Source organism: Hemiscyllium ocellatum, chromosome 13 (genome assembly GCF_020745735.1).
Source record: "Hemiscyllium ocellatum isolate sHemOce1 chromosome 13, sHemOce1.pat.X.cur, whole genome shotgun sequence".
Classification (NCBI taxonomy): domain Eukaryota; kingdom Metazoa; phylum Chordata; class Chondrichthyes; order Orectolobiformes; family Hemiscylliidae; genus Hemiscyllium; species Hemiscyllium ocellatum.
Window position 1 is genome coordinate 38520402 of NC_083413.1, and position 27961 is coordinate 38548362.

Consider the following 27961-nt stretch of genomic DNA (forward strand, 5'->3'; position numbering starts at 1 on the left):
TACATCCAAAACCTTAACCTGAGCTACAAATCTCAAAACTCGCCAACTCCTTTTAATGTTAGGTACCTGTCTATTTTCATATTCTCTCCTTTTTTATCATTCACCTTCCCATTACATTTCCATAGAAGCTTGATCAGCTTGGAATCATTAAGTATTATGGTTATTATTTGTTAAAGCTTGTTTTTTGAAGTGTTTATATTTTGATCATGGTAAGGTTTCATCTACATTAATAATTGTACTCTAGAAAGATGTAAACATCGCTTCAATTTCATAGTTGTTTGAAATATAAAACAGAAGATGAATTAAGCTTTATACGTTGACCAATTAGTCTTTATTCTTTAATGATAAGGGCAGGACTTATACACTTAATGGTAATGTCCTGGAGAGTGTTGCTGAGCAAAGAGACATTGGATTGCCGGTATATAGTTCCTTGAAAGTGGAGTTGCAGGTGATAGAATAGTGGAGAAGGCATTTGGTATGCTTTCCTTTATTTGTGTCAGTGAATTGAATATAGGAGGTGGGAGATCATGTTGCAGTTATACAGGACATTGCTTTGGATACTTTTGGAATACTGTGTACAATTGTAGTCTCCCTCCTGTAGGAAGATTGTTGTGAAACATGAAAGGTTCAGAAAAGAATTACAAAAAATGTTGGCAGGATTGTGGGGTTTGAGCTATACGGAGAGGCAGAATAGGCTAGGGCTATTTTTCCTGGAGCTTCAGAGGCTGAGGGGTGACTTCGTAGAGGTTCATAAAATCATGGACAGGATAAATAGACAAGGTCATTTTCTAAGGTGGGGGAATCCAAAACTAGAGGGCCTAGGTTTAGGGTGAGAGGGGAAAGATTTTAAAGGATCCTAAGGGGAAACATTCTATCACAGAGGGTGGTATGTGTATAGAATGAGGCATCTGGATGGGTATATGAATAGGAAGGGTTAAAGGGGATATGGGCCAGATTCTGGTAAATGGAACTAGATTTCTCTAGGATATCTGGTTGACAAGCACAAGTTGAACTGAAAGGTATGCTTCCATGCTGTATATGTTTATGACTTTGTGTTCCATCCAGAAAATCCATATTCCAAAAAATGCATAGTCTGAAATAGAACATAGAATAGTACAGCACAGTACAGGCCATTCAGCCAATGTTGTTTTTTAGATTACTTACAGTGTGGAAACAGGCCCTTCGGCCCAACAAGTCCACACCGACCCGCCGAAGCGCAACCCACCCATACCCCTATTACCTAACACTACGGACAATTTAGCATGGCCAATTCACCTGACCTGCACATCTTTGGACTGTGGGAGGAAACCGGAGCACCCGGAGGAAACCCACGCAGACACGGGGACAATGTGCAAACTCCACACAGTCAGTTGCCTGAGTCGGGAATTGAACCCAGGTCTACTGGCGCTGTGAGGCAGCAGTGCTAACCACTGTGCTACCGTGCCGCCCCTGGTTGTTGTACCAAGCATTTGTCTTAATCTAAGATCAACCTATTCTACACACCCCTCAATTTACTGCTGTCCCCATGTGCTTGTCCATTAGTCACTTAAATGACCCTAATGTCTCTGACTCTAGGAGCACCGTTGGCACTGCATTCCACACACGCACCACTCTTAGGGTAAAGAAACTACCTCTGATATCTCCCCTATACCTTCTTCCAATCACCTTAAAATTATAACACCTCATGACAGCCATTTATGCCCAGGGGAAAAATCTCTGGCTATCTACCCTATCTATGCCTGTCATTACCTTGTATACCTCTATCAAGACACCTCTCTTCCTTCTTCGCTCTATTGTGAAAAGCCCTAGCTCACTCAACTTCTCTTTTGGGAGAGTGGTCCAGAAAATGGCTGATGGAATTCAATGTGAGCAAATGTGAGGTCTTGTACTTTGGAAAAAAGAATACAAGCATGGACTACTTTCTAAATGGTGAGAAAATTCATAAAGCCAATGTACAAAGGGATCTGGAAGTGCTAGTCGAGGATTCTCTAAAGGTAAACATGCAGGTTGAGTCTGTGATTAAGAAAGCGAATACAATGTGGTCATTTATCTCGAGAAGGTTGGAATATAAAAGCACCGTTGTGCTACTGAGACCTTATAAAGCTCTGGTTAGGCCCCATTTGGAGTACTGTGTCCAGTTTTGGTCCCTACACCTCAGGAAGGACATACTGGCACTGGAGCGTGTCCAGTGGAGATTCACACGGATGATCCCTGGAATGGTAGGTCTAACATACGAAGAACGGCTGAGGATCCTGGGATTGTATTCATTGGAGTTTAGAAGATTAAGGGGAGATCTGATAGAAACTTACAAGGTAATACATGGCTTGGAAAGGGTGGACACTAGGAAATTGTTTCCGTTAGGCGAGGAGACTAGGACCCGTGGACACAGCCTTAGAATTAGAGGGGGTAAATTCAGAACAGAAATGCGGAGACATTTCTTCAGCCAGAGAATGGTGGGCCTGTGGAATTCATTGCCGCGGAGTGCAGTGGAGGCCGGGACGCTAAATGTCTTCAAGGCAGAGATTGATAAATTCTTGATGTCACAAGGAACTAAGGGCTACGGGGAGACTGCGGGTAAGTGGAGTTGAAATGCCCATCAGCCACGATTTAATGGCGGAGTAGACTCGATGGGCCGAATGGCCTTACTTCCACTCCTATGTCTTATGGTCTTATAAGACAAGCCCTCCAATCCAGGCAGCATCCTGGTAACTTTCCTCTGCATCCTCTCTAAAGCATCTACATCCTTCCCATAAAGAGGTGATCAGAACTGGACACTATTCCAAGTGTGGTCTAACCAGGGTTTTATGGAGCTGCAGCAAAACATCGCGGCTCTCAAAACTCAATTCCCCTGTTAATGAAAGCCAGAACACCATACACTTTCTTAATAACTGTATCAACTTGGGTGGCAACTTTGAGGGATCTATGTACATGGACCCCAAAATCCCGCTGTTCCTCCACACTGCCAAGAATCTTACCTTTACCACTGTTTTCAGCATTCAAATTTGACTTTCCAAAATGAATCACTTCGCACTTCTCAGGTTGAACTCTATCTGCCTCTTCTCAGCCCAGCTCTATATCCTGTCAATGACTTGTTGGAGCCTACAACAGCCCTTGACACTATCTACAACACCACCAACCTTTGTGTCATCGGCAAACTTACTAATTCACCTTTCCACTTCTTCATCCAAGATATTTAGAAAAGCTACAAAGAGCAGAGGCCCAAGAACAGATCCCTGTGGGACACCATCGGTCACCGACCTCCACGCAGAATACTTTTCATCCAATACCACTTGCTGCCTCCTTTCAGCCAGCCAATTCTGTATCCATACAGCCAAATTTTGCTGTATCCCATAGCTCCTAACTTTCTGATTGAACCTGCTGTGAACCTTATCAAATGCCTTACTGAAATCCATGTACACCACATCCACTGTTTGGCCTTCATCAACTTTTCTCATCACATCCTCAAAGAACTCAATAAGGCTTGTGAAGCATAACCTGTCCCTCACAACTCTATGCTGCCTATTTTTAATCAAACTATGTTTTTTCAAATAGTCATATATCCTATCTCTCAGAATAATTTCCAGTCCTTTGCTTACCACAGACGTAAGACTGACTGATCTATAATTCCCAGGGATTTCTCTATTCCCTTTTTTGAACAGAGGAACAACATTTGCCTCCCTCCAATCATCTGGTATTACTCCCGTGAAGAGTGAGGATGCAAAGATCATTGCCAGAGGAACAGCAATCTCATTCCTCACTTCCTGGGGTAACCTTGGATATATCTGGTCTGGACCCTGGGGACTTATCTATCTTCATTCTTCCCAGAGTTTCCAGCACATCCACTTTTTTAATTCAATCTGTTCAAGCCTACTAACCTGGTCCACAGTGTTCTCACTATCAACAAGGTCCCTCTCTTTAGTGAATACTGAAGCAGAAAACTCATTTAGGGCCTCCCCTACTTCTTCAGACTCCAGGCACAAGTTCTCTCCACTATCCCTGATCGGCCCTACCTTCTCTCTAATCATTCTCTGATTGCTCACATAGGTGTAGAACGCCTTTGGGTTTTCCCTAATCCTTTCTATCAAGCCTTTTTCATGCACCCTCCCTGCTCTGCTCTGTCCATTTTTGATTTTTTTACTAGCAACCCTGTAATCCTCTGAAACTGTGCCAGATCCTTCCTCAACTTTAAGTAAGCTTCCTTCTTCCTCTTGACGAGAAGCTCCTCTTCTCTTATCATCCAAGGGTCCTTCATCTTACCATTCCTTGCCTGTCCCAGTGGGACAAAGTTATCCAATACATGCTACAAGTGCTCCTTAAATAGCCTCCACATTTCTGTTCTGCAGTTCCCATAGAAGAATTGTTCCCAATTTATACTCCATAACTCCTGTCTAAAAGCAGTATAATTCCCCCTCCCCCAATTAAATATTTTCCCATACTGTCTGTTCCTGAAATTAAGGAACATTAGAATTATTTTGTGACCTATTAAACTTTTTAAGATTTATTGAGGGAATGTGGGCATCACTGGATGGGTGAACATTTATTGCCCATCCCTCATTCCAAGGTGATGTGAGCTGTTTTCTTGCACTCCTACAGTCTCCTTAATGTAGGAACTTCCACAATATTGTTAACCAGAAAGTCCTAAGGTTTTGACCCAGTGACACTGAAGGAACAGCAATATATTTCTAAGTCAACATGACAACCACTTTGAAGGGGAACTTGGAAAGAGTGGTGTTCCCATACATGGCTGCTCTTCTCATTCTAGATTATAGTGGAGGTAATTCTAGGTAATAGGTTTGATGAATTGATGAATTTCAGCAGTGTGTTTTGTCAATGGTATACATTGCTGCTACTGAATGACCATGATGGAGCATGTAAAAGTAGATGAGGTGCCAATAAAGCAAGCAGTTTTATCCTGGATTTTGTCAATCTTGTGAGCTGTTGGACATGCACTCATCCAGCCAAGTAGTATTTTATAATACTTCTGTCGTTTACCTTACGTATTGTAGACAGGCTATGGGGAGTTATGAAGTGAGTTGTTCATTACAGGATTCCTAGACTCTGACCTCTCTTGTAGCCACAGTAATTGTATGGCCAGTCCAGTTCAGTTTCTAGTTAACAATAACCCCCAGGATGTTGATAGTGGGGGATTCGGTAATGGTAATGCCATTGAAGGTCAAGGGGCTGTGATCAGATTCTAGTTTGTTGAAGATAGCCATTACCTAGCATTTGGGAACATGAATATTATTTGCCACTTCAGCGTCTGTGGGAAGCACAGTTATATCCCTAAGTGTATGCCTAAAAACTTGTAAGCTGTGGAAATCAACTTGTTTTTCAGTACAAACAGAGTTGCCATGATACTATAAAGTTTCTGCAGTTAAAAATGTCTTTGACTTCTGTATTCATCTCCTCAGTATTTCCAGCTGGGATACTGCAGCCGCCACTTTATGATCCTGACTTTCCTCAGTAAGTATTCCAAATGAATAACCTGTCCTAGCTCAATATACATTCTTGACCACATAAACAAGATTTTAAGCTGCTTAATGTTAAAATATCTGTTGACAGGTCCTTGAACTATGGAGGTATTGGAACTATTATAGGACACGAGTTGACACATGGTTATGATGACTGGGGTACGTTTTAGTCTCAGAGAACATCTTTTACTTTCTGTTTTTAAGTGCCATAAAACTGGATCATATACTCTTAAAAAAACCAGACAGCAATTCGAAGTTGTGTCTTATTTACATTTCTGGTGAATGAACAAGGTTGTTGTGAATGTGTTTTTTGCTCCTGATAAATCCTAGAAATCAGTAAGATTAAAAATAAATTGTATACACATTATACATTAAATGTGAATAAAAATTATTATCTCTATTGTATCAAAAAGTACATAATTACTTTGTTTTGGTCTCAGAAACAATAAAGGTGAGGTGCCAGAGCTACATCAAAACAGAACAACTGAGGAAGTAATCAGAATAAATGTAAATTTTAAAATATGATGGAAAATTTAATTAGATTAAATATAGACAAATCTCTCCAATCCTCTGTCTTCTATAGCAGATTAAAAGTAGTACATGAAAAAAAACAAGTGATTAATTAGACTTGATATTGTATGCTTGGACTGGGAAACTGCCAATGTCACTCCATTTTCCAAACAAACTCATGGAAAAATATCCATACTGGTATTTCTCAGTCAAATATTAAAAGGTAGATCAATAAGGAAGAATGGTTACCATTTGACATGTGACTTCCTACCTCTTTAGTTCCAATCTTTCTTTTCGCATTTCTGAGCCTTTTAATAATTTCTACTCATTTTAAAATCTTCTTTCATACCTTGTAGTTTTTATGAACTGTGAGGAATCTGCAGAAACAACAAATCTTTGGGCAGTGTAGGCCACCCAATAACATGAACCAAACGAGAATTTTTTTGGACTGATAGTTATACTAACTGAATGAGTACCCATGTGGCTATTAGTACATCTGGGGCTCCTAACTCAAGAGATTAGAACAGTTGTCTGACCAGTTTGATTGGTCGGTAATCCATGTTCTTTACCAATTTAATAGGCTTTAGTGCTCTTAGCAAGTGTTCTGTTTTTAATCTGTTCAGGAGTTAAATTGCATATTAATCATGCACCTGTCAGAAAATGGCTCAGATATTTCATGGTAAAATGCAGAAATTTCAGTATAATCAAGCCTAATCCTACCTTCCGCTTGCAGTAGCTCTGCGCACTTTGAATTTAATGCTTGGACTCCAGAAATACTTCTACCATTTTTTTCCTTTAATGGGTGTTATATTTGTCTAACGTCTACTTGGTCTTTTACCACTCGTTCCTAACCTTATGAAACTGCTTTTCCACAACTTTAACTTGTGTTTATGTATGTTCAGATTATGTGTCCTTGTTCTAGTTGAGTTGTCTGGGCAGCTGATTTGTGATACAGAGTGACACTGACAGCATGGATTCAATTCCTGCACTGGCTGAAGTCACCATGAAAGCCCCAAAATCTCAGCATCAGCTGAGATGTGGTGTCTCTTGGGTCAAACAACTTTTAGTTGTCTTTTTCATGAAAGTCCTTTGAGACTATGGTGACTGTACCTTTATCTTGTCCAACCATGGGCATTAATGAACATAGGAGATCAAACTGTATTCACTCCATAACAAATATGGTTTAAAAAATAAATTTGCCATTTCAACATAAATAGAATAAAGTTATCTTAAAAAGCAACTCTAAAAATGGCCCTTTGATAACTTCTTTGGTCAAAAGCCCCACCTTTACTAATAATAATAATTTTGGGTTGCCTATTTTAATAACAATGAATGTAACTTACAGAAATACTTCACTCAGTCTGAACAGAAAATGATATAAATGCATTCACCAGGTGGTACTTATTTCATTGAGGTATCCAACTGTGAAAAACATGATTGTTGTCAGTCACTTACATGGAGAACTCATCTCAGACCATATCCTCAGTCCCTAAACTTATTTTGTTGTAAATTGACATATAGAAATACAAAATAACCCAGTTTCAATATAACCGATTCCCAAATGACTATAGTTGAGTCCTTTGCTTGCAGCTTCAGGAGTGTTGGTTTTATATCTTTGTGAATAAATTATTAAGTAGAGAATGTCATTAAGTTGTAATGCTAGAAAGAGTATATTTTTTGTTACATTACCTTGCTTGCATTCACATGTAATTTTCACATATGAATATGAAAATGCTGTTATAAAGATAATACTTGTTTTGTTTCAGGGAGTCATTATGATAAATATGGCAATCTGAAAAAATGGTGGACAGAAGGATCCTATGATAAATTTATTATGAGAGCACAATGCATTGTCAATTTATATGGAAACTTTACTGTTTACGACCAAAGGGTAAGTTCCCTGGTGTCTGTTTCTGCTAAACATCCATGAATTCTGAAATCCCAATTTTCAAATTGAGGCAGAGGTATTTATATAGAAGATCCAAAGAAAGACAACACCTTATTAAAAATGTGTGTCTGAATAGTTAGAAGAAAACTGTAAGGAAATTAAATACTTTGGAGATGGCATTCGATGTATTTTGCAAATCCGTTCATACATATTGATCAGAATTTTAGAGCAGAGTCTGAAAATCTAAATGCTTTTGAGAATCATGCTTACCGATATTAATCATTTGATATTTTAGGTCTGAACTTCCCTCCAATACGGTCCTCAAAATTACACATAATTATGGTGAAAACAGGGGTGAAATCAGGTACTAAGTCTAAACAATGGTATTTGTTCTCAATTTTCTTTCCTCAACTGCTCCTGATTGAGCCTTCCCCACCAACCAGACACATCTATGATATACAATATTACTCAGAAAATAATTAAGAATGCTAATGGAATGTTGGCCTTCATACCTATAAGAATGGAATATAAGGATGCAGATATTATGCTGCAGTTACAAAACACCTGGGCAGGCTTCACCGAGTACTGTGAGCAGACCTGGGCATCACACTTCAGGAAGGATACATTAGCTTTGGGGAAGTACAACAAGGTTTATGAGAATGATACATGGACTTTAGGATTTAAATTATGAGGAGAGATTATACAAATTAGGCCATTTTCCCCAGAATTTAGAAAGTTAAAGGGTGAGCTGATTGAAATCTTCAAGATATTAACAGAAAAAGAGAAAGTAGATAAAGATAAATTCCACTGGTTGGGGATTCTAGAACTAGGGCCAGACCATTCAGGAGAAGTGTTAGGAAGGGCTTCTACGTACAAAAGATGGTAAACGTTTAGAACTCTCTTCCATAAACAGCAATATAACTGGATCAATTGTTAATTTTATATTTTAGATAGATAAATAATTGTTAAGCAAAAGTATTAGGGATATTGGCCATAGCCAGGTAAATGAAGTTAGGCCATTGATCAGCCGTGATAACATTGAATGGTGGAACAGGCTTGAAGGGCTGAATGGCCTACTTGTGTTCCTCTGTACATAACTGGACAATCATCCTAACACAAGACTTCCAAAACTTAATTACAAAAATTCAACTTGCTCTCAAGCAGGGTATTAGTCCAACAATGCTCATGTTCATTACTTGTACACTGCAAGGTATGAGCTGGACATCAAAGTATGGTATGGCCCAGGAATAAATCTGTCCTGGGGATATTGAGGGTACAAGCAACAAAGCATTGAAAGTAATGCTTCAAGGACACCAGATTTACTGAGGCAAATGTTACCTTGGTCCTTGAGGATTGTATCAGTGCAGTCCTAAGCACAAAGCTCACAACTGACACAGAGGGAACAGAAAAGAATTTCAGACATACAAGTTAGTTATAGAATCACACAGCATGGAATCAGGTGCCTTTTGCCCAAAATGTCGATTCTCCTGCTCCTCGGATGCTGCCTGACCTGCTGTGATTTTCCAGTACCACACTCTCAACTCTAAGCCAGTTCATGCTGACCATAATCCCAAACTAAACTAGTCCCACCTGCCTGCGCTTGGCCCATATCCCTCCAAATATTTCTTATTCATGTGCTTATCCAAAATGTATTTTAAACATTGTAATTGTACCCACATCCACATTCTCTAGAAGATCATTTCACACATCTGTGTAAAAAAATTGCCGCTCATATCTTTTTAAAATCTTTCTCCTCTCACCATAAAAGTATGCCCTCAAATCTTGAAAACTCCCACCATAGGGAGTTGACACCTGCCATTCACCTCATTCATACCCCTCATGATTTTATAAATTTCTTTAAGTTCATCCCTTGACATGCTACCCTAAGTGAAAAATGTTCCAGCCGATGGGTCTGTTTTTGTGCTCTCTGACTCTATTCAACCTCCCCCTATAACTCAAACCCTCCATTCCTAGCAACATCCTGGTAATTTGTTTCTGAACCCTCTCCAGTTTAAAATATTCTCCCTATAACAGGGCAACTAGAACTGGACGCAGTATTCCAGAAGTGGCCTCACCACTGTCTCAACAAGACGACGTCTCTACTCCTGTACTCAAAGGTGTGGGTAACGAAGGCAAGCACACTAAATGCCTTCTTAACCATCCTGTCTACATGTGATGCAAATTTCAAAGAGTTATGTACCTGAACCTCTAGTTCTTTCTGTTCCACAACACTACTTAAGGCCCTACTTTTAATTGTATTTATTTGTTCTCCAAAATGCAGTATCTCATATTTATCAAAACTAAATAGTTGTAATGATTTTCTCTCGAGTAGGCGAAGTGCATTCATTCTCTAGAATAAGTAACTTCACTAAATGTTATGGTCGTCCCAGTAATGAACCTGCTGCAGATATAGTAGCGTAAGTGGTTGCATGTCATTAATAGATAAGTAGAAGGGAAAGAAAAGTACAAGGTCAGATTTTCAAGATGCAAATTTTTGTGACATAACTTCTGTAAGATTTTACTCAATTGTTCAATTTCCTGTTCAAATAACTGTGTAACCTTAATTTTCTTAACTTGTTGTTTTGTAATTGTACAGAAGAAAACTGTAATGATTGTCATGAGGTCAGCCAGGTGGACCTGATAGAATATGAGTTCACTGACTGGGGCTGTTAATCTGCTCCAATCAAAGAGCCCTGACTGATAGATATAAACAGGAGTATCATCCTGTTCACTCTGAGAGCTCGGAGTAAACTGGATCAGTGTGAAGGACTCTCAACATGTAAATAAACGGTGACTTGTGATGGGATACCAGCCTGTGTGGAATTATTTCAAGAACATTAGAAGAGTAGAAAAGGAATGATATGTTTGGACACAAAGACTACTTCAGATCGAGCAGTACAGATTTTGAAGGAGACAAATATGAAAATGAACAATGCTTCTCGGCCACAATATGGGTATATGCTGATATTTGGGCAACCATTTCCTTTAATTTTACATGTCCACGTTAGGCTTTTGACAAAACATCTCCTGAAAACAAACTCAGATGGCCTAATTAGAAATCATCAACGTATGTTGAAATTTACAGAATAAAGCAGATTCCATTTTCAAATGTTCAAGATATCGAGGAAATGTTCAGGATAAACAATAAGCTGAAGTCAATATGAAAAATATGTACCCCACCCCACCACGCCCCAATACAAGAGAAAATCACACAACTATTTAATTTGGATAAATGTGACAATTAAAAGACAATTGTTAGAAAACATGTGTGTCTTAGTAGGGAATACATCAGATTTTAAAGGGAATAATTTTACATCGGACTATATCCTATCTACAATATGTTTTGCTACTATTGGTCTCCCTCTACAGGTCAATGGCCAACTTACACTTGGAGAAAACATTGCTGATATGGGAGGACTTAAACTTGCATACTATGTGAGTGAACTTGTAATATCTCTTTAAAGAGCTGTATTTTTAAATTGCCACAGCCTATAGTCAATGGCTATTTTGTCTATATTCCAGGCATATCAGAAATGGGTTCGTGACCATGGTCCTGAACGTCCACTTCCAGGCCTAAAATATACCCACAACCAACTTCTCTTCATTGCATTTGCACAAGTAAGAAAACAAGGCTATTTTAGCCAATGATCTGAACAGGCCTACTTCATTTTGAATTAATGACCTTTCATAAACTCCCATTCATTTTTTAAAATACACAAATGGTGAAAGGCCGAGTATTGTCAGGGTTTGCTTACTTTGCAATGAATGAATGCACTCTTATTTGAAGTGTTCTCTGATTTGTTGGTCAATGTTATAAGGCCTAAGTATTATTTTAGGAACTTCAGGGTAGGCACCATCAGGAAACTTAAATGTTTACACATACTATGAATTGAACAAATGTTTTCATTAGACAAACTTAGAAAAGATATAATCAGACAGTTAGAGTGGAAAGGTTTCCCTGAAGAATGTAATGGCAAACTACTCAGTTCCTCAGAAAGTATGATGGAGGAAGAGGCAGAAAGACAATCTTCTTCTGCTTATACATCACAGAGTGGTAACAAGAGCATAGTGGCACTAACACTGGACTAACAATTCAATAATGCTCTGAAGACGTGAGTTCAAACCCCACCCTGGATCTAGAATAATTTGATTTTAATTAATAAATAAATCTGGAATAAGCAAGTTTAATACTGAGAATGTTTGATTGATTGTGCATAAGGCTATTTTCCTTGAGAAGAGATTTGCTAGAGGTCTTCAAAATCTTGAGTGACCTTGACAAAACCATGCAAAACTGTTCCTATTAGCAGAAGGATCAAAAAGTCAAAACACAGATTTAAAGTGATTAGCAAATGAAGCAATATTAATATGAAGGAAAGCATTTTTACATGGCAAGTGTTTAGGGTCTGGAATGCACTGTCTGAGCATGCTGTGATGGCAAGTTCAACTGAGGCAGTCAAAAAACTTTACGTAATTATCTGAAGGAAACAAAATGCTAGGTTAGATAAAAGAATGAGGGAATGGGATTGTAAGCATGGCAATTGTAGAGAACTAAAATGCACTTGATAGGCAACTACTCCATGATTCTGCTATAATTGTAGTTATAGTGAGGAATCCTTTGCAGATTACCACTCGACCTTTTTTCTCGGTACTGAATTAGTCCTCCTTCATGTTGAGCTCCATTTTGAAGAAGCACTAAGGGTAGCAGGGACACAAAATATACTATGGGTGGAGACCATCAATGTTGATCATCAAGGGTTGCTCAGTAGCACAACTACTGACTGCATCCTGACGAACCTATATGCCAGACTAGACAAGAAGCCAAGGGTGAGAAAACCAATGAAAAGAGAAAAAACTTACTTGACTTCATCCTCACGATCTAACTGTTGTTGGATTATCAATCTGTTGTAGATGGGGCTAAAATGGTCTGAAGACATTAATACCATTTAAGCACCAGCCACTGCAATAACATCACAAGGACATCAGAGTAAAGGAGGAATTTCTAGGATACAGATGCAGGGCTAGTGAATTTCTGACAAGCTCTGTAATCATTTAGGTAAAATTCATGTAGACTGTAAATAGTTGCAGTAAGGTTTGGAAACCATGGTATCGGAAACAGTATTGCCAGCAAGATTTAATTTCACAAATGGAACAAATTAGATTAGATTCCCTACAGTGTGGAAACAGGCCATTTGGCCCAAAAAGTCCACACAGACCCTCTGAAGAGTAACCCACCCAGACCCATTTCCCTCTGACTAATGCACCTAACACTATGGGCAATTTAGCATGGCCAATTCACCTAACCTGCACATCTTTGGACTGTGGGAGGAAACCAGACCGCCCGGAGGAAACCCATGCAGACACAGAGAGAATGTGCAAACTCCACACAGATAGTCACCTGAGGTTGGAATTGAAGCTGGGTACATGGCGCTGTGAGGCAGCAGTGCGAGCCACTGTGCCACACCTGTAGAACACAAAATTGGACATTCTGCAGAAAATAATTCTTAAGGCGTAGAATAGTCTCTAAACCGGATATTAAGTCAGAAGCTGAACAAAAAATACATATTTAGATATTTAGGAGATTTCAAGATGATGTTATCGATCACTGTTGTGTAAATGAAACTTCCAGTCAAACTCACTGAGACATGGAAAACCTTTGACAATTACTTCAAACTCCGTACTAATACATTTTTTTGAAAAGGCAAGATTTAACAAAAAAAGTCAGCTTCCACATTACGTGATTTCATTAACAATCTTTACATGCTAGCAGAGAAATGCAACTGTGGTAACAAACTCAGAATCCATAAGCTACCAGATTGTCATATGCAATACAAATGAATCAAAGAGTCATAGATTCATAGAGATGAACAGCACAGAAACAGACCCTTCAGTCCACCTCGTCCATGCCAACCAGATATCCCAATCTAATCTAGTCCCACTTGCCACCACCCAGTCCATATCCCTTCCTATTCATATACCCATCCAGATGCCTTTTAAATGCTATAATTATACCAGCCTCCACCACTTCCTCTGGCATCTCATTCCATACATGTACCACCCACTGCGTAAAAAAGTTGCCCCTTAGGTCTCTTTTATATCTTCTCCCTCTCACCTTAAACCTATGCCCTCTAGTTCTGGACTCCTGCACTCCAGGGAAAAAAACTTTGTCTACTTATCCTATCCATGCCCCTCATGATTTTATGAACCTCTATAAAGTCACTCCTCAGCCTCTGATGCTCCAAGGAAAACAGCCCCAACCTATTCAGCCTTTCCCTATAGCTCAAATCCTCCAACCCTGGCAACATCCTTGTAAATTTTTTCTGAACCCTTGCAAGTTTCACAAAATCCTTCCAAAAGGAAGGAGACCAGAATTGCATGCCTTATTCCAATAGTGGCCTAACCAACATCCTGTACAGCTGCAACATGACCTCCCAACTCCTATACTCAATGCTCTGACCAATACAGTAATGGCAATTCTGCTATAATAGACAAAGAAAATGTTCACAAATGTTAGACATTGTTACACATACCACATTTCAGTCCTTCACATTGACATTGGCTCTACAACAGTCCAAAACTACTGAAGGTCTGCTCTCTCTCACTCTCTTTGTCTCACTCTATCTATCTTTCTCTCTCTCTCTCTCTCTCTCTGTTTCAATCATTCTTTTCTCTCAACAAACCAATCTCTGCATCAATCATTTCCCTGTGGGAAAACATTCATCCCTCTGCATAAAAATTTCCCTATCCTGTCTACTCTCCATGACAATTTTGAATTGATCACTTTGTCACTGAATTCCCATTAGAGGAAATAGTTCCTCCCAATTTACAACACAACCTTCAACAAAAAAGACTGTCAAATCTCTGTCCTGTGCTCTTGCTATCTCTCCTGACTGCCCCATCTCCCATACAGCTAAAAGATTTCATCATTTGGTAGCTTGCCGATAAAATGGTCAAAACCATCACTTTGGACATGGCATTCACTCTCAGTTTGGAAATGTGTTAAACTAGAGGGATAATAATTATAAAACCAGACAGGGGTACAAAATAAAATTGCCAGAGTATTCACTGTCCAAAATATATATATGTGTACATATATGGTTTCTGACTGTAATCATGGAGACTTAGAATGACAAATACTGACATTCTGCAGATGTAGGTTCTCAAAGGACTGCAGTGTCTCAGTTCTAGTAAATGGTTTAAGTACAGTACATCCCATTGACTCCAATCCAGTTTATGTAAAATTAGCTTTATTTACTCCTGTGTTAACTCCTGTCTTTTTGTGGTTTGTTGAGGTGAATCTTGGCCACCTGTAGCTTTGATATCCAAAACAGGATTAGAAATACAGGAAAGTTTCCTTGACACTGTTCCCATCAAACACTCCCAGGTTGGTACAGCAAGGAGTTAGATAGAGCAAATCTCTCTACACTGTCCCCAAATACACCGAGGGGACAGATCATGACGTTAGAGGCAGACTAAGTGTTCCACTGTCTGATCAATTTCTTGATTCCACCAGTTCCTGTAGTATAGACACAACTTTGAGACCACAACTGCCAATTAAAATCATTATAACCAGTTACCCTCCTCAGCCAGAGAATCCAGGTTAAGACTCCCAAGAAATATGATGCTCATATGCAGCAGAATGACTTTGTCTCATTGTTCATGGTGTTTGATTTGATTGCCAGTACAGCAGGGGATGAACAATGTTCACTGCACTGCTCAAACCCTGAATAATCCACCCAGATGTTACTTATTTAAGGTAGATGATTTGATATCAAGTTGAGAGGTGACATAGAGAGAAATGTCTGTTTCTGCTGCTCTCTGTGCACAGAAATCAGAGCACAGGGAACATACAAGTTTAGTCCCATATTGACAAGCACTTTCAGATCAGATTTAATATTTAAAGAGATCCACTTGATCTGCTTAGATGATATTGGCTTGTGAAGAAAACTGTCAACCAAACACAAGACAAATTTACGGTGAGGACTGCTCTACCTGCTCCACTCCTTCACCAACATACCCATAACTTCTTTCTCCTCTGAACACTACCATTCACACAAGTGGGAGATGAAGCATCATTATGTCTCATCTGTTAAACTCACTTGCTTCCTGTAGCAATGCTCAGGTCTTACCGCACAAGGCTAAAAGCCTGGCTGATAGTGAGACCACAGTATCAAGGACAGGACACAAGCAACATCTCATCTCACAGCCGAATCTGGTTCAGTACTGACCGACCCTATAAACTCATTCACCCACCATTTTGACACTCAATTAGTACAGGCAACACAACCATGTCTTCCATGCCCTCTGTCATTGCAAATACCTCTTCTGTCCAGTGCACTCTCATACCTTCGTACTGTATTGGAGCAACTCCTTATTCTCTCTCCTGCACTTCTGTAGTGCCTCATTCCTGTGGAACACCCCACCACGTCAGTCTTGCTGAAAAAAACAAGCTTGGAGTCATCCACTCAACTGCAATTCAGCAGTATCCTGCACTTCAAATGTTGACCATTCAGTCAGGTTTCACCAGCTAAATACAAAAAATTGCTTTTTCTGCAACTCAGCAAGTGTCACATCAACTTTCTGGAGCAGCCTAACTTGAGGCATGATACACTCTTCACTGATAGGTTGAAATGTTACAGATTTATTTCAGATCAAGGAAAACTTAATATTAGAGAAAGCTGTTTAGATTGTGAGTGTGACAAAGGCCCGGAAATAAAACAGAAGCATCTGCAAAAGGGTCACTGAACCCAAATCGTTAACTTAGCTTTCTCTCTACAGATGTTGCTAGACCTACTGAGTTTCGCCAGCAATTTCTGCTCTTGTTTCAGATTTCCAACATATATAGTTCTTTAAGATAAAATTTGGCAAGGAAATCTACAGAATCTCTTTTAGTACATTTCTTTTAGTACAAAACCACAAAAAGCACACCAGATATGGCCATAGGACAGGTAAAACAAATAGCAAACAATGAAGGTCGTTGCAAGTACAGAGGAACCTCGATTATCCGAATGAGATGGGCAGGCACTATTTCATTCGGATAATTGATTTCGTCTGGGGCTTGGAGTTTTCTGTGAAGTCTGCTCCCCGTTCAGGAGACTAGGCAGCAGCACTCTGCAGGCGGGCCCCTGCCACCCTTGCCCACTCCCAACCCTGCCCATCCACCCCAACCCAGTCCGCCCCTCTGCACCTCAATCCCATCCACCCCACCCCGCCCCCATTCCCATCCACCTCCACTCCGCCCCTGCCTGCCCCCAACGCCATCTGCCCCCACCACCTACCCCCTATATCTATCCGCCACCACCACCCGCTCGACAACTCCGTCTGCCCCCAACCCAGACCGCCTCCATCCCACCCCCATCCTGCCCCCAACCCCATCCGCGCTCCCCCCCCACCCTCACCGCCCCGCCCACAATCCCATCCACTCCCACCCCGACCCTGCCCGCACCAAACCTCGTACCCATTGTCTGATCCCTGGCCAACCCCTCCACCCCCCTGACTCCCCAGGCAGCTGGACCGGACACCAACAGTAAGACTGCTGCTGTCTTTGTGGGGTAGACTGCTGCTGCCTTTGTGGGGTAAGCCTACATATATATAAATCCGAAATGTGGATATCAAGACAAAGAGGGCACTTGGCACCAGATGTTAATGGAGAAATGGAAAGGTTGAGTAAGAAACTTGTCAACTCTATTAGATCCATCTCCTTTAAAAAGACCCCTCCTCTTCAAATTTCTGTTTCATAGAAGTGCAGGTGGGATGGTGTCAGAAACAAGAATAGGGGTGGAAATCCTGGAATTGGTCCTAAATGACATTTTTAAAGAATTCCCAAGTTATCCCATTCAGCAAAAACCTGGGCCTAAGAATTCAGTTGTATTGGTGGCACAGTAACCTCCATGTGAAAGTGAAATTTAAGATTTAGGCAACCAACTACAGTAAGTGCTGTTGCTGTTCCTCAAGAGCCAAATTGAAAACTGGGTGTAATAGATACTGAAGAAGTGTACCAAAATACTGGAGAACTTTAGCAGATACGGCAACATCTGTGAAGTGAGAAAAAAGAGTTAACTGCTTAAGTCCTATATGTTTCTTCTTTAGAACAGGTTCAGAACAGTTTGGTATTGAACTCAAGACATTAACTTTCTATTTCCACAGATGCCGCCAGACCTGCAGAGTTTCTCCAACATTTTCTGTCTTTGCTTCACATTTCCAGCATCCGCAGTATTTTGCTTTTATATTACTGTACTAGTTTAGTCTTTTGAAAATAAAGATAAATAGTAAAACCACAAATGCAACAAAGCAGCCCATTATATTGTATTTTTAGATACCCGACAGCAAATATTCTACTTAAGATTATCTGTAAAAGATTATACTTAACACTGGATCGAAATAAAACCAGAAAGTGTGAATGAAACTGAACATGTCTGGCAGCATCTGTGGAGAGAAATCAGGGTTAACGTTTCGAATGTAATATAACTTCTTCAGAACTGAAAGGAGCTGGAAAACCATGGCTTTTATTTTAGTGACAGGGAGGAAGAGTGACTGACTTGGTGACTGCGCCCACAGCACAAAGGCAGTGATAATGGTCGTAAAGCAGTGATAGATTTGCAAAATTGGGGTAAATGTTACCTGTGAAAAGGAGAAAATGGATCTGTTTTGCTGAGAAAAAAAGGCCAATAAAACGCAACGTGGTTAGAGACAAAAACAAACTGCAGATGCTGGAATTCAAGCAGGAGGCTGGAAGAAGATAGCAAGCGAGAGAACATTAGGAGGTAGAGAAGTCGATATTTTGGGTGTAACCTTACTTCAGGATTTGGCGTGGGTGGAAGGGGAGCTGCAGATAAAGTGGATGGGGGGAGGCAAGGTGGTTAGGTGCAGACTGGTGGAGGGTATGACTTGGTTGGTCGATGGGAGGGATGAATCCAGTGGGTGGCTAAGAGGAATGAAAAGGAGGGGGAGCAGCTGGGAAGGGAGTCAGGAGATGGGAAGGGAGATTATTTGAGATTGTAAAACTCAATGTCGAATCCTGTAGGCTGTAGGCTTCCCAAGTGGAAGGTGAGGTGTAGTTCCTCCAATTTGCGGTTTGATTCATTGTGGCAATGGAGGAGGCCAAGGGTGGTCATGTCGAAAAGGGAGTTGGAAGGGGAAATAAAATGGGTGGTGATTGGGAGATCCAGTCAGCCCCTGTAGGCCTGGTTGAGATGCTTGGCGAGACATTGCCTTGGTTTATGCTTGGTCTCTCTGATGTCGAGAAGACCACATTGAGAGGACCGGATACAGTAAACAAGATTGGAAGAGGGACAGGTGAACCTCTGTCTCACCTGGAAGGACTGTTTAGGGCTCTGGATGGAGGTGAGGGGGGTTATGTGCTCGCAGGTTTTGCATCTTTTCCAATTGAGGTGGAAGGTACCTGGGGGTTTGGGCAGACTGGTGGGGAGAATGTTGCAAATCAAAGATTGGCGAAGGGAATGGTCCTTGCAGAAGGTAAAGAGGGATGGGGAGGGGAAGATGTCCTTGGTAATGGGGTCTAGTTGGAGTTGATGCAAATGTTTAAGGATGATGCATTGCATGCGGAGACTGGTGGGGTGGTAGGTGAGGACAAAGGGGACTCTGTCTTTATTGCATTGGGGAGGGGTTTAGAGCAGTTGAACGGAGAATGAAGGTGGTGTGGTGGAGGGCTGTCTGGATGACAGAGCAGGGGAAGAACATTATTCGAAATAGGTAGACATCTGGAATGGTTGGGAGTGGAATGTCTCCTCATCCGAGCAGAGGTGGAAAAAGTAGGAGAATGGGGTGGAGTTCCTGCAGGATACTGGGTGGCAGGAAGTGTAGTCCAGGTAGTTCTGAGAGTCTGTGAGTTTGTAATAAACGTCCATCTGGAGACTGTTGCCGGAGATGGAAATGGAGGGGTAAAGAAAGAGGAAGAAGCTGTCCGAGATGGACCAAGTGAATTTGAGGGTGGGACGGAAGTTTGGGCAAAGTCAATTAACTTCTTCAGTTCAGCCTGCGTACAGGGCGTGCACCAGTACAGTCATTGATGGAACAGCGGAAGAATTGGGGCACAGTGCCTGTGTGTGTACTGAGGAAGTCTGTTTGATGTGGCCGACGAAAAGGCAGACATAGCTGGGACCCATCCTAGTGCCCGTGGCCAACCCCTGGATTTGGAAAAAATGGGAGGTTAAAGGAAAAGTTATTAAGGGTGAGGATAGTTTGGTGAGATGGAGGAGGGGATTGGTGGAGGGGGACTGAATAGATCTGTTGGAGAGGGAGAAGCTGAGGGCCTGAAGGCCATCCTTTTGGGGTGTGCATGTATATCAAAACTGCAAGTCCATACTGAATATAAAGCACGAGGGTCAGGGAACTGGACATTACTGAAGAGGTGGAGGATATGGTAGGTGTCACAAATGTAGGTGGGAAGTACTGAACCATGGGGGAGGGGATGGAGTCGTGTTTGGACGAGATGAGTTGAGTAAGGCAGGAGCATGCCAAGACAATGGGTTGGCTGGGGTAGTTGGGCTTATGGATCTTGGCGAGCAGGTAGAAATGGGCAGTGCATTCCTAGGGCCAATGAGATTGGAGGCAGTGGAGAGGAGATCACTGGAGGCAATGAGAGCATGGACAGTGCGAGTGGTTTTGGCCTGATGGGTCACAGTGGCATAGACTGTCAGAACAACCTGGACTACACCTCCTCCCACTTAGTTCCCGCAAGAACTCCATCCCATTCTCCCAATTCCTCCGCATTGGGATATAAGAAGGATGGAGTAAAGAGGTCATATTCTGAAGCTGTGCAACTTAGTATTAATTCCTAGATGCTGTAAATTGCCTAAGCTTAAAATGGAATGTGAGTTTAGTCATTTTTTGGGACATCATCCAGAAATATGCTTTATATTCATTGCGTTTGTTTGTGTTTGATCAGATCTGCTTAATTCCTGCACCATTCCCTTGCTTAGAGGTGAGATGTAGAACCTAAGAGATCTCTACCATGGTTTAAAAGCTCTAAGAAGATCATGAAACAGGAACATACATGAAAATATATCGAAAGCAGTCACTTTTAGGGAATAAGAGATGCCTTTGAGTTATTCCCATTATTGTAAGCTTCAGCGCAACTTTCCAAACCTCAGTTGTAGGGAAGTAATTCTTCATATCTGAGCAGCAACCAAGCTTTTTTAAGATTAAATCTAGTCCCCCCAAGTTCTCACTTTGCTGCAGTACTATAACCTGTTCAAATAGCCAGATTGCTGTTCCATTATCTGTCAATCTTTATTACAGGGTTTCTGTTATTACTATCACAACTAATGAACGCGAGTAGGATATGTGACAGCAGTTTGACTCACTCTCTGCATTTGGCATTTGGGAAGTATCTGGTTTCCTCTCCATCCCCATCAATACCTCATCTCAAACTGCAACCAGTCACTCAGGCTGACCACTGTCTATTTGTCGCATCTTCAATAAATCACATCAGTAATAGAATCATAGAGATATACTGCACGGAAACAGACCCTTCGGTCCAACTTGGACGTGCCGACCAGATATTTGATCTTTTACTATAAATTCTAGGTCCAGTGATCCTCCCCACTAACTATGTGGTGAAGGAGCAGCACTCCAAAAGCTTGTACTTCCAATAAACCTGTTGGATTATAACCTGGTGTTATGTGATTTTTAACTATGTCCACCCCAGTCCAACACCAGCACTTCCACATTATTTGTAGCATGGTCCTCTCCCATCTTTTGTACAAAACTGTTTGCAGATAAATTTTTATTGTGGTGACATAAACTTTTACTGTGGTGACATTAGCTCTTTCAGTTTTTTTTCTTAACACTGTACGTCCATACCAAGAACTTGGAAAAAACAACCAGAAATCCTGACTGAGATCAAACTGGCAATTTGAGTACTTGCAGCTTTTTCTGCTTTTATTCTGAAGCTTCTGTACAGGAAGGATCATCCTATTGGAACAATGAAAGGAAGCTAATGGAAAGGTAGCTCACAACATATGATTTAAAATAGAGCTTTCTTTTTTTATTATTCTGGCTTATGAGATTGTCGTGAGATTTCAGAACATCCAAAGGAAATAAATCTGTTAATAGAATTCTTTTAAATAATATTTTTATAAAGTGTAAAACCGTTACTGCAATATTCAAGCTGATAAAGAAGGCAACTCCAGTGCAAGCATTTTTGATATGAAGTGCAAGTGTTATTATTCGTTTTGCAATGCAACCTCCAGGCAAGCCTTATCTGATTGATAACTTGCGCAGGGAGATCCACTTTACAGATGTCAGACAGAAAAAGGGCTCAGGACATATTGTTAGTAGATTAATTAAGGAATATTATGTTTGAAAGTATAATACAGAATCAAGAATGATACGACTCAGATAAAGGCCATTCAACCCATCATGGGTATGTAGGTGTTTGACAGAGGCAACCAACTAGTTTCATTGTCCAGCTATTTCACCCATCCTGGCATTTTTCCCCTTCACTGTCCAGCTATTTCACGCATCCTGGCATTTTTCCCCTTCAGTTTTTGCATCCAATATTCTTTTAACTATTACAATTGAATCCACTTCAACCATACATTCCCTGCCTGTTCACAAGTCTCTTGTAAACGCCTCTTAAATGTTGCTATGTTATCAGTTTCTACCACCTTCCCTGGTAGTGTGTTCCAGGCATTTAAAAACCTCTGTGTAAAATTTTAGTTAACACATTTCCTTTAAACTTTTCTCCCTCACATTAAATCTTTGTTCCCTAATATTCTCATTCCTGATGAAGGCCTATGCCCGAAATGTCCATTCTCCTGCTCCTCGGATGCTGCCTGACCTGCTGTCCTTCTCCAGCACCACACTCTCGACTCTGATCTCTGTCCTGCAGTCCTCACTTTCTCCTCATTTTATATATGTCTAACAATTCATCCCTCAGCCTTTGATGCTATAGTAAAAACAATCCAAGTTTGTCCAACTTCTCCTTATAGCTAAAACACTTCAGTCCAAGCAATATCCTGGCAAACCGCTTTGTATCCTCTCCAAAGCCTCCACATCCTTCTTATAACTGCCGAATGTGGCCTAACTGAAATTGTATACAGCTGCAGCATGACTTGTCAACTTTTATTCTCAATGCCCTGACTGATGAAGGTAAGTATGCTATATGCCCTCTTTACCATCTTATTCACTTGTGCTGTCACTTTCCGGGAGCTATGATGTGCACCCCAAGATTATTTTGTATACCAGTGCTCCTAAGGGTCCTGCCATTTACTGTATACTTTTCGCTTACATTTGACCTTCGAAAATGCATCACTTTGCACTTGTCCAGATCAAATTCCATCTGCTATTTCTCCATCCAAATTTCCAACTGATCTATATCCTGCTGTATTCTTTGACAACCTTCCTTACTATCCACAATTTTCATGTCATTTAAAAACTTACAAATCTGACTACCTACATTTTCATCCAGATTATGTACATATATTACATACAACCCACAGAAGACAACTGATCACAGACCTCCAGTCAGAAAAACTACAAAACTACCACCTGTCTTCTGTGACCGAGCCAATTTTGTTTCCAACTTACCATCTCACCATGGATGCCATGTGACTTAATCTTCTGGATGAGCTTGCCATGAGTGACCTTATCAAATGCTTTAGCAAAATCCATTTAGATGACATCCACTGTGCTATCTCCAATCATTTCATCACTTCCTCAAAAAACTGAATCAAATTTGTCAGACAACACCCATCTGCCTGCCCCCCCCCCATATCACTCCCCTAAAAGGTGCATTTGTTTCAATTTATGAGTAAATCCTGTCCCTAAGAATCTTCGCCAATAATTTCCCAATCATTGATGTAAGGCTCCAACCAGTAAAGAGTTTGTCCCCTTACAGCCATTGATTTAATTTTTGCTAGGGTTCCTTGATGCCACGCCAGGTCGAAGGCAGTCACTCTCACACAAATCTGGAATTCAGCTCTTTGCAAAGAGTTGTGTGTGAGTGGAATGAGCCACCAGAGGAGGTGATAGAGGCGGGTACAAGAACAGCATTTAAAACGCATCTGGATGGGTTCATGAATAGGAAGGGTTTGGAGGAATATGGGTCAAATGCTGGCAAATGGAACAAAACAGATGAGGATATTTCATCAATAGACGAGTTGGGCTAAAAAGTCTATTTTCACGTTGTATGATTCTGATTATAACCTTATGTTTGAACCAAGACTTCAATGATGTCAGGAGCTATGTAGCCCTGGTGGAACCCAAACTTGGTGTCGCTGAATAGTACTGCTTAATAGGACTGTTGATGACACTATCTGTCACTTTACTCATGATTGCAAGTAGAGTGATATGGGCCAAGCACAGACAGGAGGGAGTAGTTTAGTTTGGGATTTTAGTCAGCTTAGACTGGTTGGACAAAAGACTGCTTCTATGTTGTATTACACAATAACTCTATTACTTGAAATGGAAATAAACATCAGAAGGGGTGTGAACCGGGCTACCAATGCACTGACTGGAATCTTGTTGTAGCATCAAGTAAGGTCAGAAGATCACAGGGCTTCTGTTAGTAAATAGGTCAGCTGACCATACACAATAAAATACCAAGCAGCCAATTAAATATTCATGATAAAGTATTAACTAATCATTCAGCAGGGGCAAACAGCAAGTTGATGAGCCTGTTGTTCCCACATGGGGTCAACGTTGTAACAATAGTTAAAAGGCAATCAGACATTAATTCCCTGCAATCCAGTACCAAGTGGTGTCTTCAGACTCCCAACCAACCCCTCAGAGTAACCTCAACTGCCGTTACCACCTGTTCCTTGGAAAACAACAACTACTAATACCTGCCAATCAGGAGTGATATAAATGGGTGCCTAGGATGGCTTACACTACCAACAGCAACCCACAATGAATCTGATCCTTGCCAATGGTCAATGTAAATTAATTCAGATAGCTAGCTTTGGTGTTACAGTTGGTTATGGATGGCTGACATGTCAGAAAACTAGGGAATTGATGCCTCATTTAATTTAACATAAAATCACCCACTACGTCAGGCCATTAGAATTATGGGTCTTTTTGTTAAAGTTCAATAGTACATACTGATTGGCCCATTGCCAACTAAATAATATACTCATCGTTTGCAATTGTAAAGTGGTACAAATTAATTTATAATTATCTCCTGATGGATAAATTCATCACAAAGGTTTGTTTTCCTAATAATAAACAATAATAACAATAATTAGGGGCGGCTCAGTGGTTAGCACTGCTGCCTCACAGCACCAGGGTCCCGGGTTCGATTCTAGCCTCAGGCAACTGTCTGTGTGGGGTTTGCATATTCTCCCCGTATCTGCGTGGGTTTCCTCCCACAGTCCAAATATGTGCACGTCAGGTGAATTGGCCATGCTAAATTGCCCATAGTGTTAGGTGCATTAGGGAAATGGGTCTGGGTGGCTTACTCTTCGGAGGGTCGGTGTGGACTGGTTGGGCCGAAGGGCCTGTTTCCACACTGTAGACAATCTAATCTAAGAATGTTTCCCTTCAGATTGTTTGTCTTAATTTCTTTGGTATTTAAGTCACCTAAGCTACCAGATCACCCTGTTATCGAAAAGACAGTCAAACAGGAAAGAGTGCAAAGAAAATTTACAAGGATGTTGCCAGAACTAGTAGGCCTGAGTTGTAGGAGGAGGTTGGCCAGGGTAGGACTTTTTCCTTGGAATGTAGGAGAATGAGAAGTGACCTTATTGAGGTATATAAAATCATGAAGGGCATAGATGGGATTAATACATATAGTCTTTTCCCTAGGAATGGGGAATTGAAAACTACAGGGCATAGGCTTAAGGTAGAGGGGAAAGGTTTACGAAAGACCTGAGGGGCAACTTCTTCATATAGAGAATGATGTGTATATGGATGAGCTGCCAGAAAAGTAGTTGAGGCAAGTATGATAGCAAAATTAGGATAGGTACATGGATAGGAAGGGTTTAGTGGGATATGGACGAAATGTGGGCAATTTGAACAAGCTGAGTTGGGCCAAAGGGACTGTTTCCATGCTGTATTACTGTATGACTCTATGTCTCTAATGAAATGCTGACTATTTTTTAAATTATTACACTACCTCATTAGAATTGGTGCATGAAGAGAAGATCACAGTCCATCTACCTACAGCTGCTTACTGATAAACATGCCCCAGAACACTGCAGGTATGATTCTTTAAAGCACTTTATCCTTCTGCTGTTTCATGAAATTAAAAAAAGTTTTATTCGTGGATACTTTTGACTTCATGATTTACATCCTACATTATGTCAAAATCATTTTGATACTCAGTCAGAATTAACATTTGTACTTAAACTACAGATTTTTGTATTCTGTACATCATCAATAGCAAACTTATTTCAAGCATTTTTCCTCACACTGATGTGCCAATATAAACTCTCTGAATGGAACTTCTATTGATGTGACCATAAAGACAGTACAACTCTCGGTGCCCTGAAAATGTGGTTTAACTTCCTGCTGCATAGAAACTCTTTTTACAACTAAATGGCTTACATTGCTATTTAAAAAGATGTTAAAAGTTAATACAATAGATCCTGATCTTACATAATAGTGCAAAATGGGTGAAAACAAGGGAGAAGACACTTTTGTTTGTCTTCATTTTATTTCCATTGATTTCAAAGTTTCAAAACTGTCCTTGTTCCATAAGTAATGGAAAGTCATGGCCTTCTTGTCAATATCTGTCTCACTGAGTAGTGACCTCACAAATGTCCTTTCAGTCTTACTTATTGCCACCCCACCCCCAGACCACCACTGTTTCTTGGATTTTGCTAGAAGGACGCTAACACTCTGCATTTTCTCTCTTAATTTTTATTCACTCGAAAACAAGGCCTTACCATTGGTAATTTTATTGTGAATAATAGCTTTGACATTCCACTTTGATTGAAACCTAATTAATAAGTAGCAGAGTTTTCTCCTTTCTGAGGGTTCCTCAAACCTAAACAGGTCCAAACCATTCTTTCACAATTGAGAGGATTTGCGGGAGTAGAGCTCCTCTGCAATTGTATCGAACTTTGTGTGTCGAGAATATTGTGTGCTATTTTGGTTTCCTTAAGTAAGAAAGGATATACATGCCATAGAGACAATGCAACAAAGGTTCACTAGTCTGATCCCTGGGATTATGGGATTGTTTTATGACGAGAGATTGATGAGACAGTCCATATTCGTTCATTTAGAAGAATGAGAGGTGATTGCAATAAAATACACAAGATTCTTATGGGTTTGACAGTGTAGATAAAGGAAAAATATTTCCAGATTGTGTTGTCGAGAACCAGGAGCCACGATCTCAGAGAGAAAGTTTGGCCATTTAGGACTCAAATGAACAGGAACTTCTTCACTCAAAGGATGGTAAATCTTTGGAATTCTCTATCCCAATCTTGGACTACTGGCATGCCATTTAGTAGAAGCAGCTACATGCTCACACAACCAGCACATCAGATCAATTCAAAGCCAGCGGTGTTCCCACTTTTTCTGCTCCCCAAGATTTGTTTTGAGTCTTATCTCCAGTAATTGTCTGCTATTATCCATTCTTGGAGCTTAGCAAAGCATTCATAACAAGATCACCTGAGAACAAAGGAGATGTTTGGCCATTTGTTCTACCTGCTTTTGTTGATACAGGTGACAGGTGGCCGCATTCTAAATGCTTGGACTGAGCTCCAAGAATGGTTATAAGAGTCGTCGCAGCAAACAATATTGACAGATTTTGCAGAACAGTTCTAACATTGTTTGAATGGCATCTTTATTATCTTGTAGTAAACTGTTCTTTCATTGAAGAGCTCTTTCAATGTCTTTATTTTTACTTGGATAAGATTAAGGTGTATAAGGTGAATTGTAAGTTTCCTCTATGGGACTTCCACCACCTGTAATCGATTAAATGTTTTATGAGTCGGTGTAGAGGCAATGTTTTTCAAAGGAAAGTTGAATGTCTGAATTTTTTTGTTCCCAAACTGCAGACAAAGATTTCCCCATAGTTCACACATTCTCTGAGATACTGTGAACTATATTTATGATCAACATCACCCAAGTCCATTAAAAAAAGATAGTTTTATGTGGCTACCCCGACAGTAGTATTTTCCATACTTCC

General features: G+C 40.5%; 1 protein-coding gene across 1 annotated transcript in view; it reads left to right on the top strand.

The window, feature by feature from the left end:
* Positions 1 to 27961, top strand: part of LOC132821515 (endothelin-converting enzyme-like 1) — a 118361-nt gene that overhangs the window by 87105 nt on the left and 3295 nt on the right. Inside the window, exons 11-16 of the mRNA XM_060834121.1 lie at positions 5412 to 5463; positions 5563 to 5630; positions 7748 to 7872; positions 11239 to 11304; positions 11392 to 11487; positions 25951 to 26027. Coding sequence (XP_060690104.1) covers positions 5412 to 5463; positions 5563 to 5630; positions 7748 to 7872; positions 11239 to 11304; positions 11392 to 11487; positions 25951 to 26027 — 484 coding nt within the window. The remainder of the gene's footprint in view (positions 1 to 5411; positions 5464 to 5562; positions 5631 to 7747; positions 7873 to 11238; positions 11305 to 11391; positions 11488 to 25950; positions 26028 to 27961) is intronic.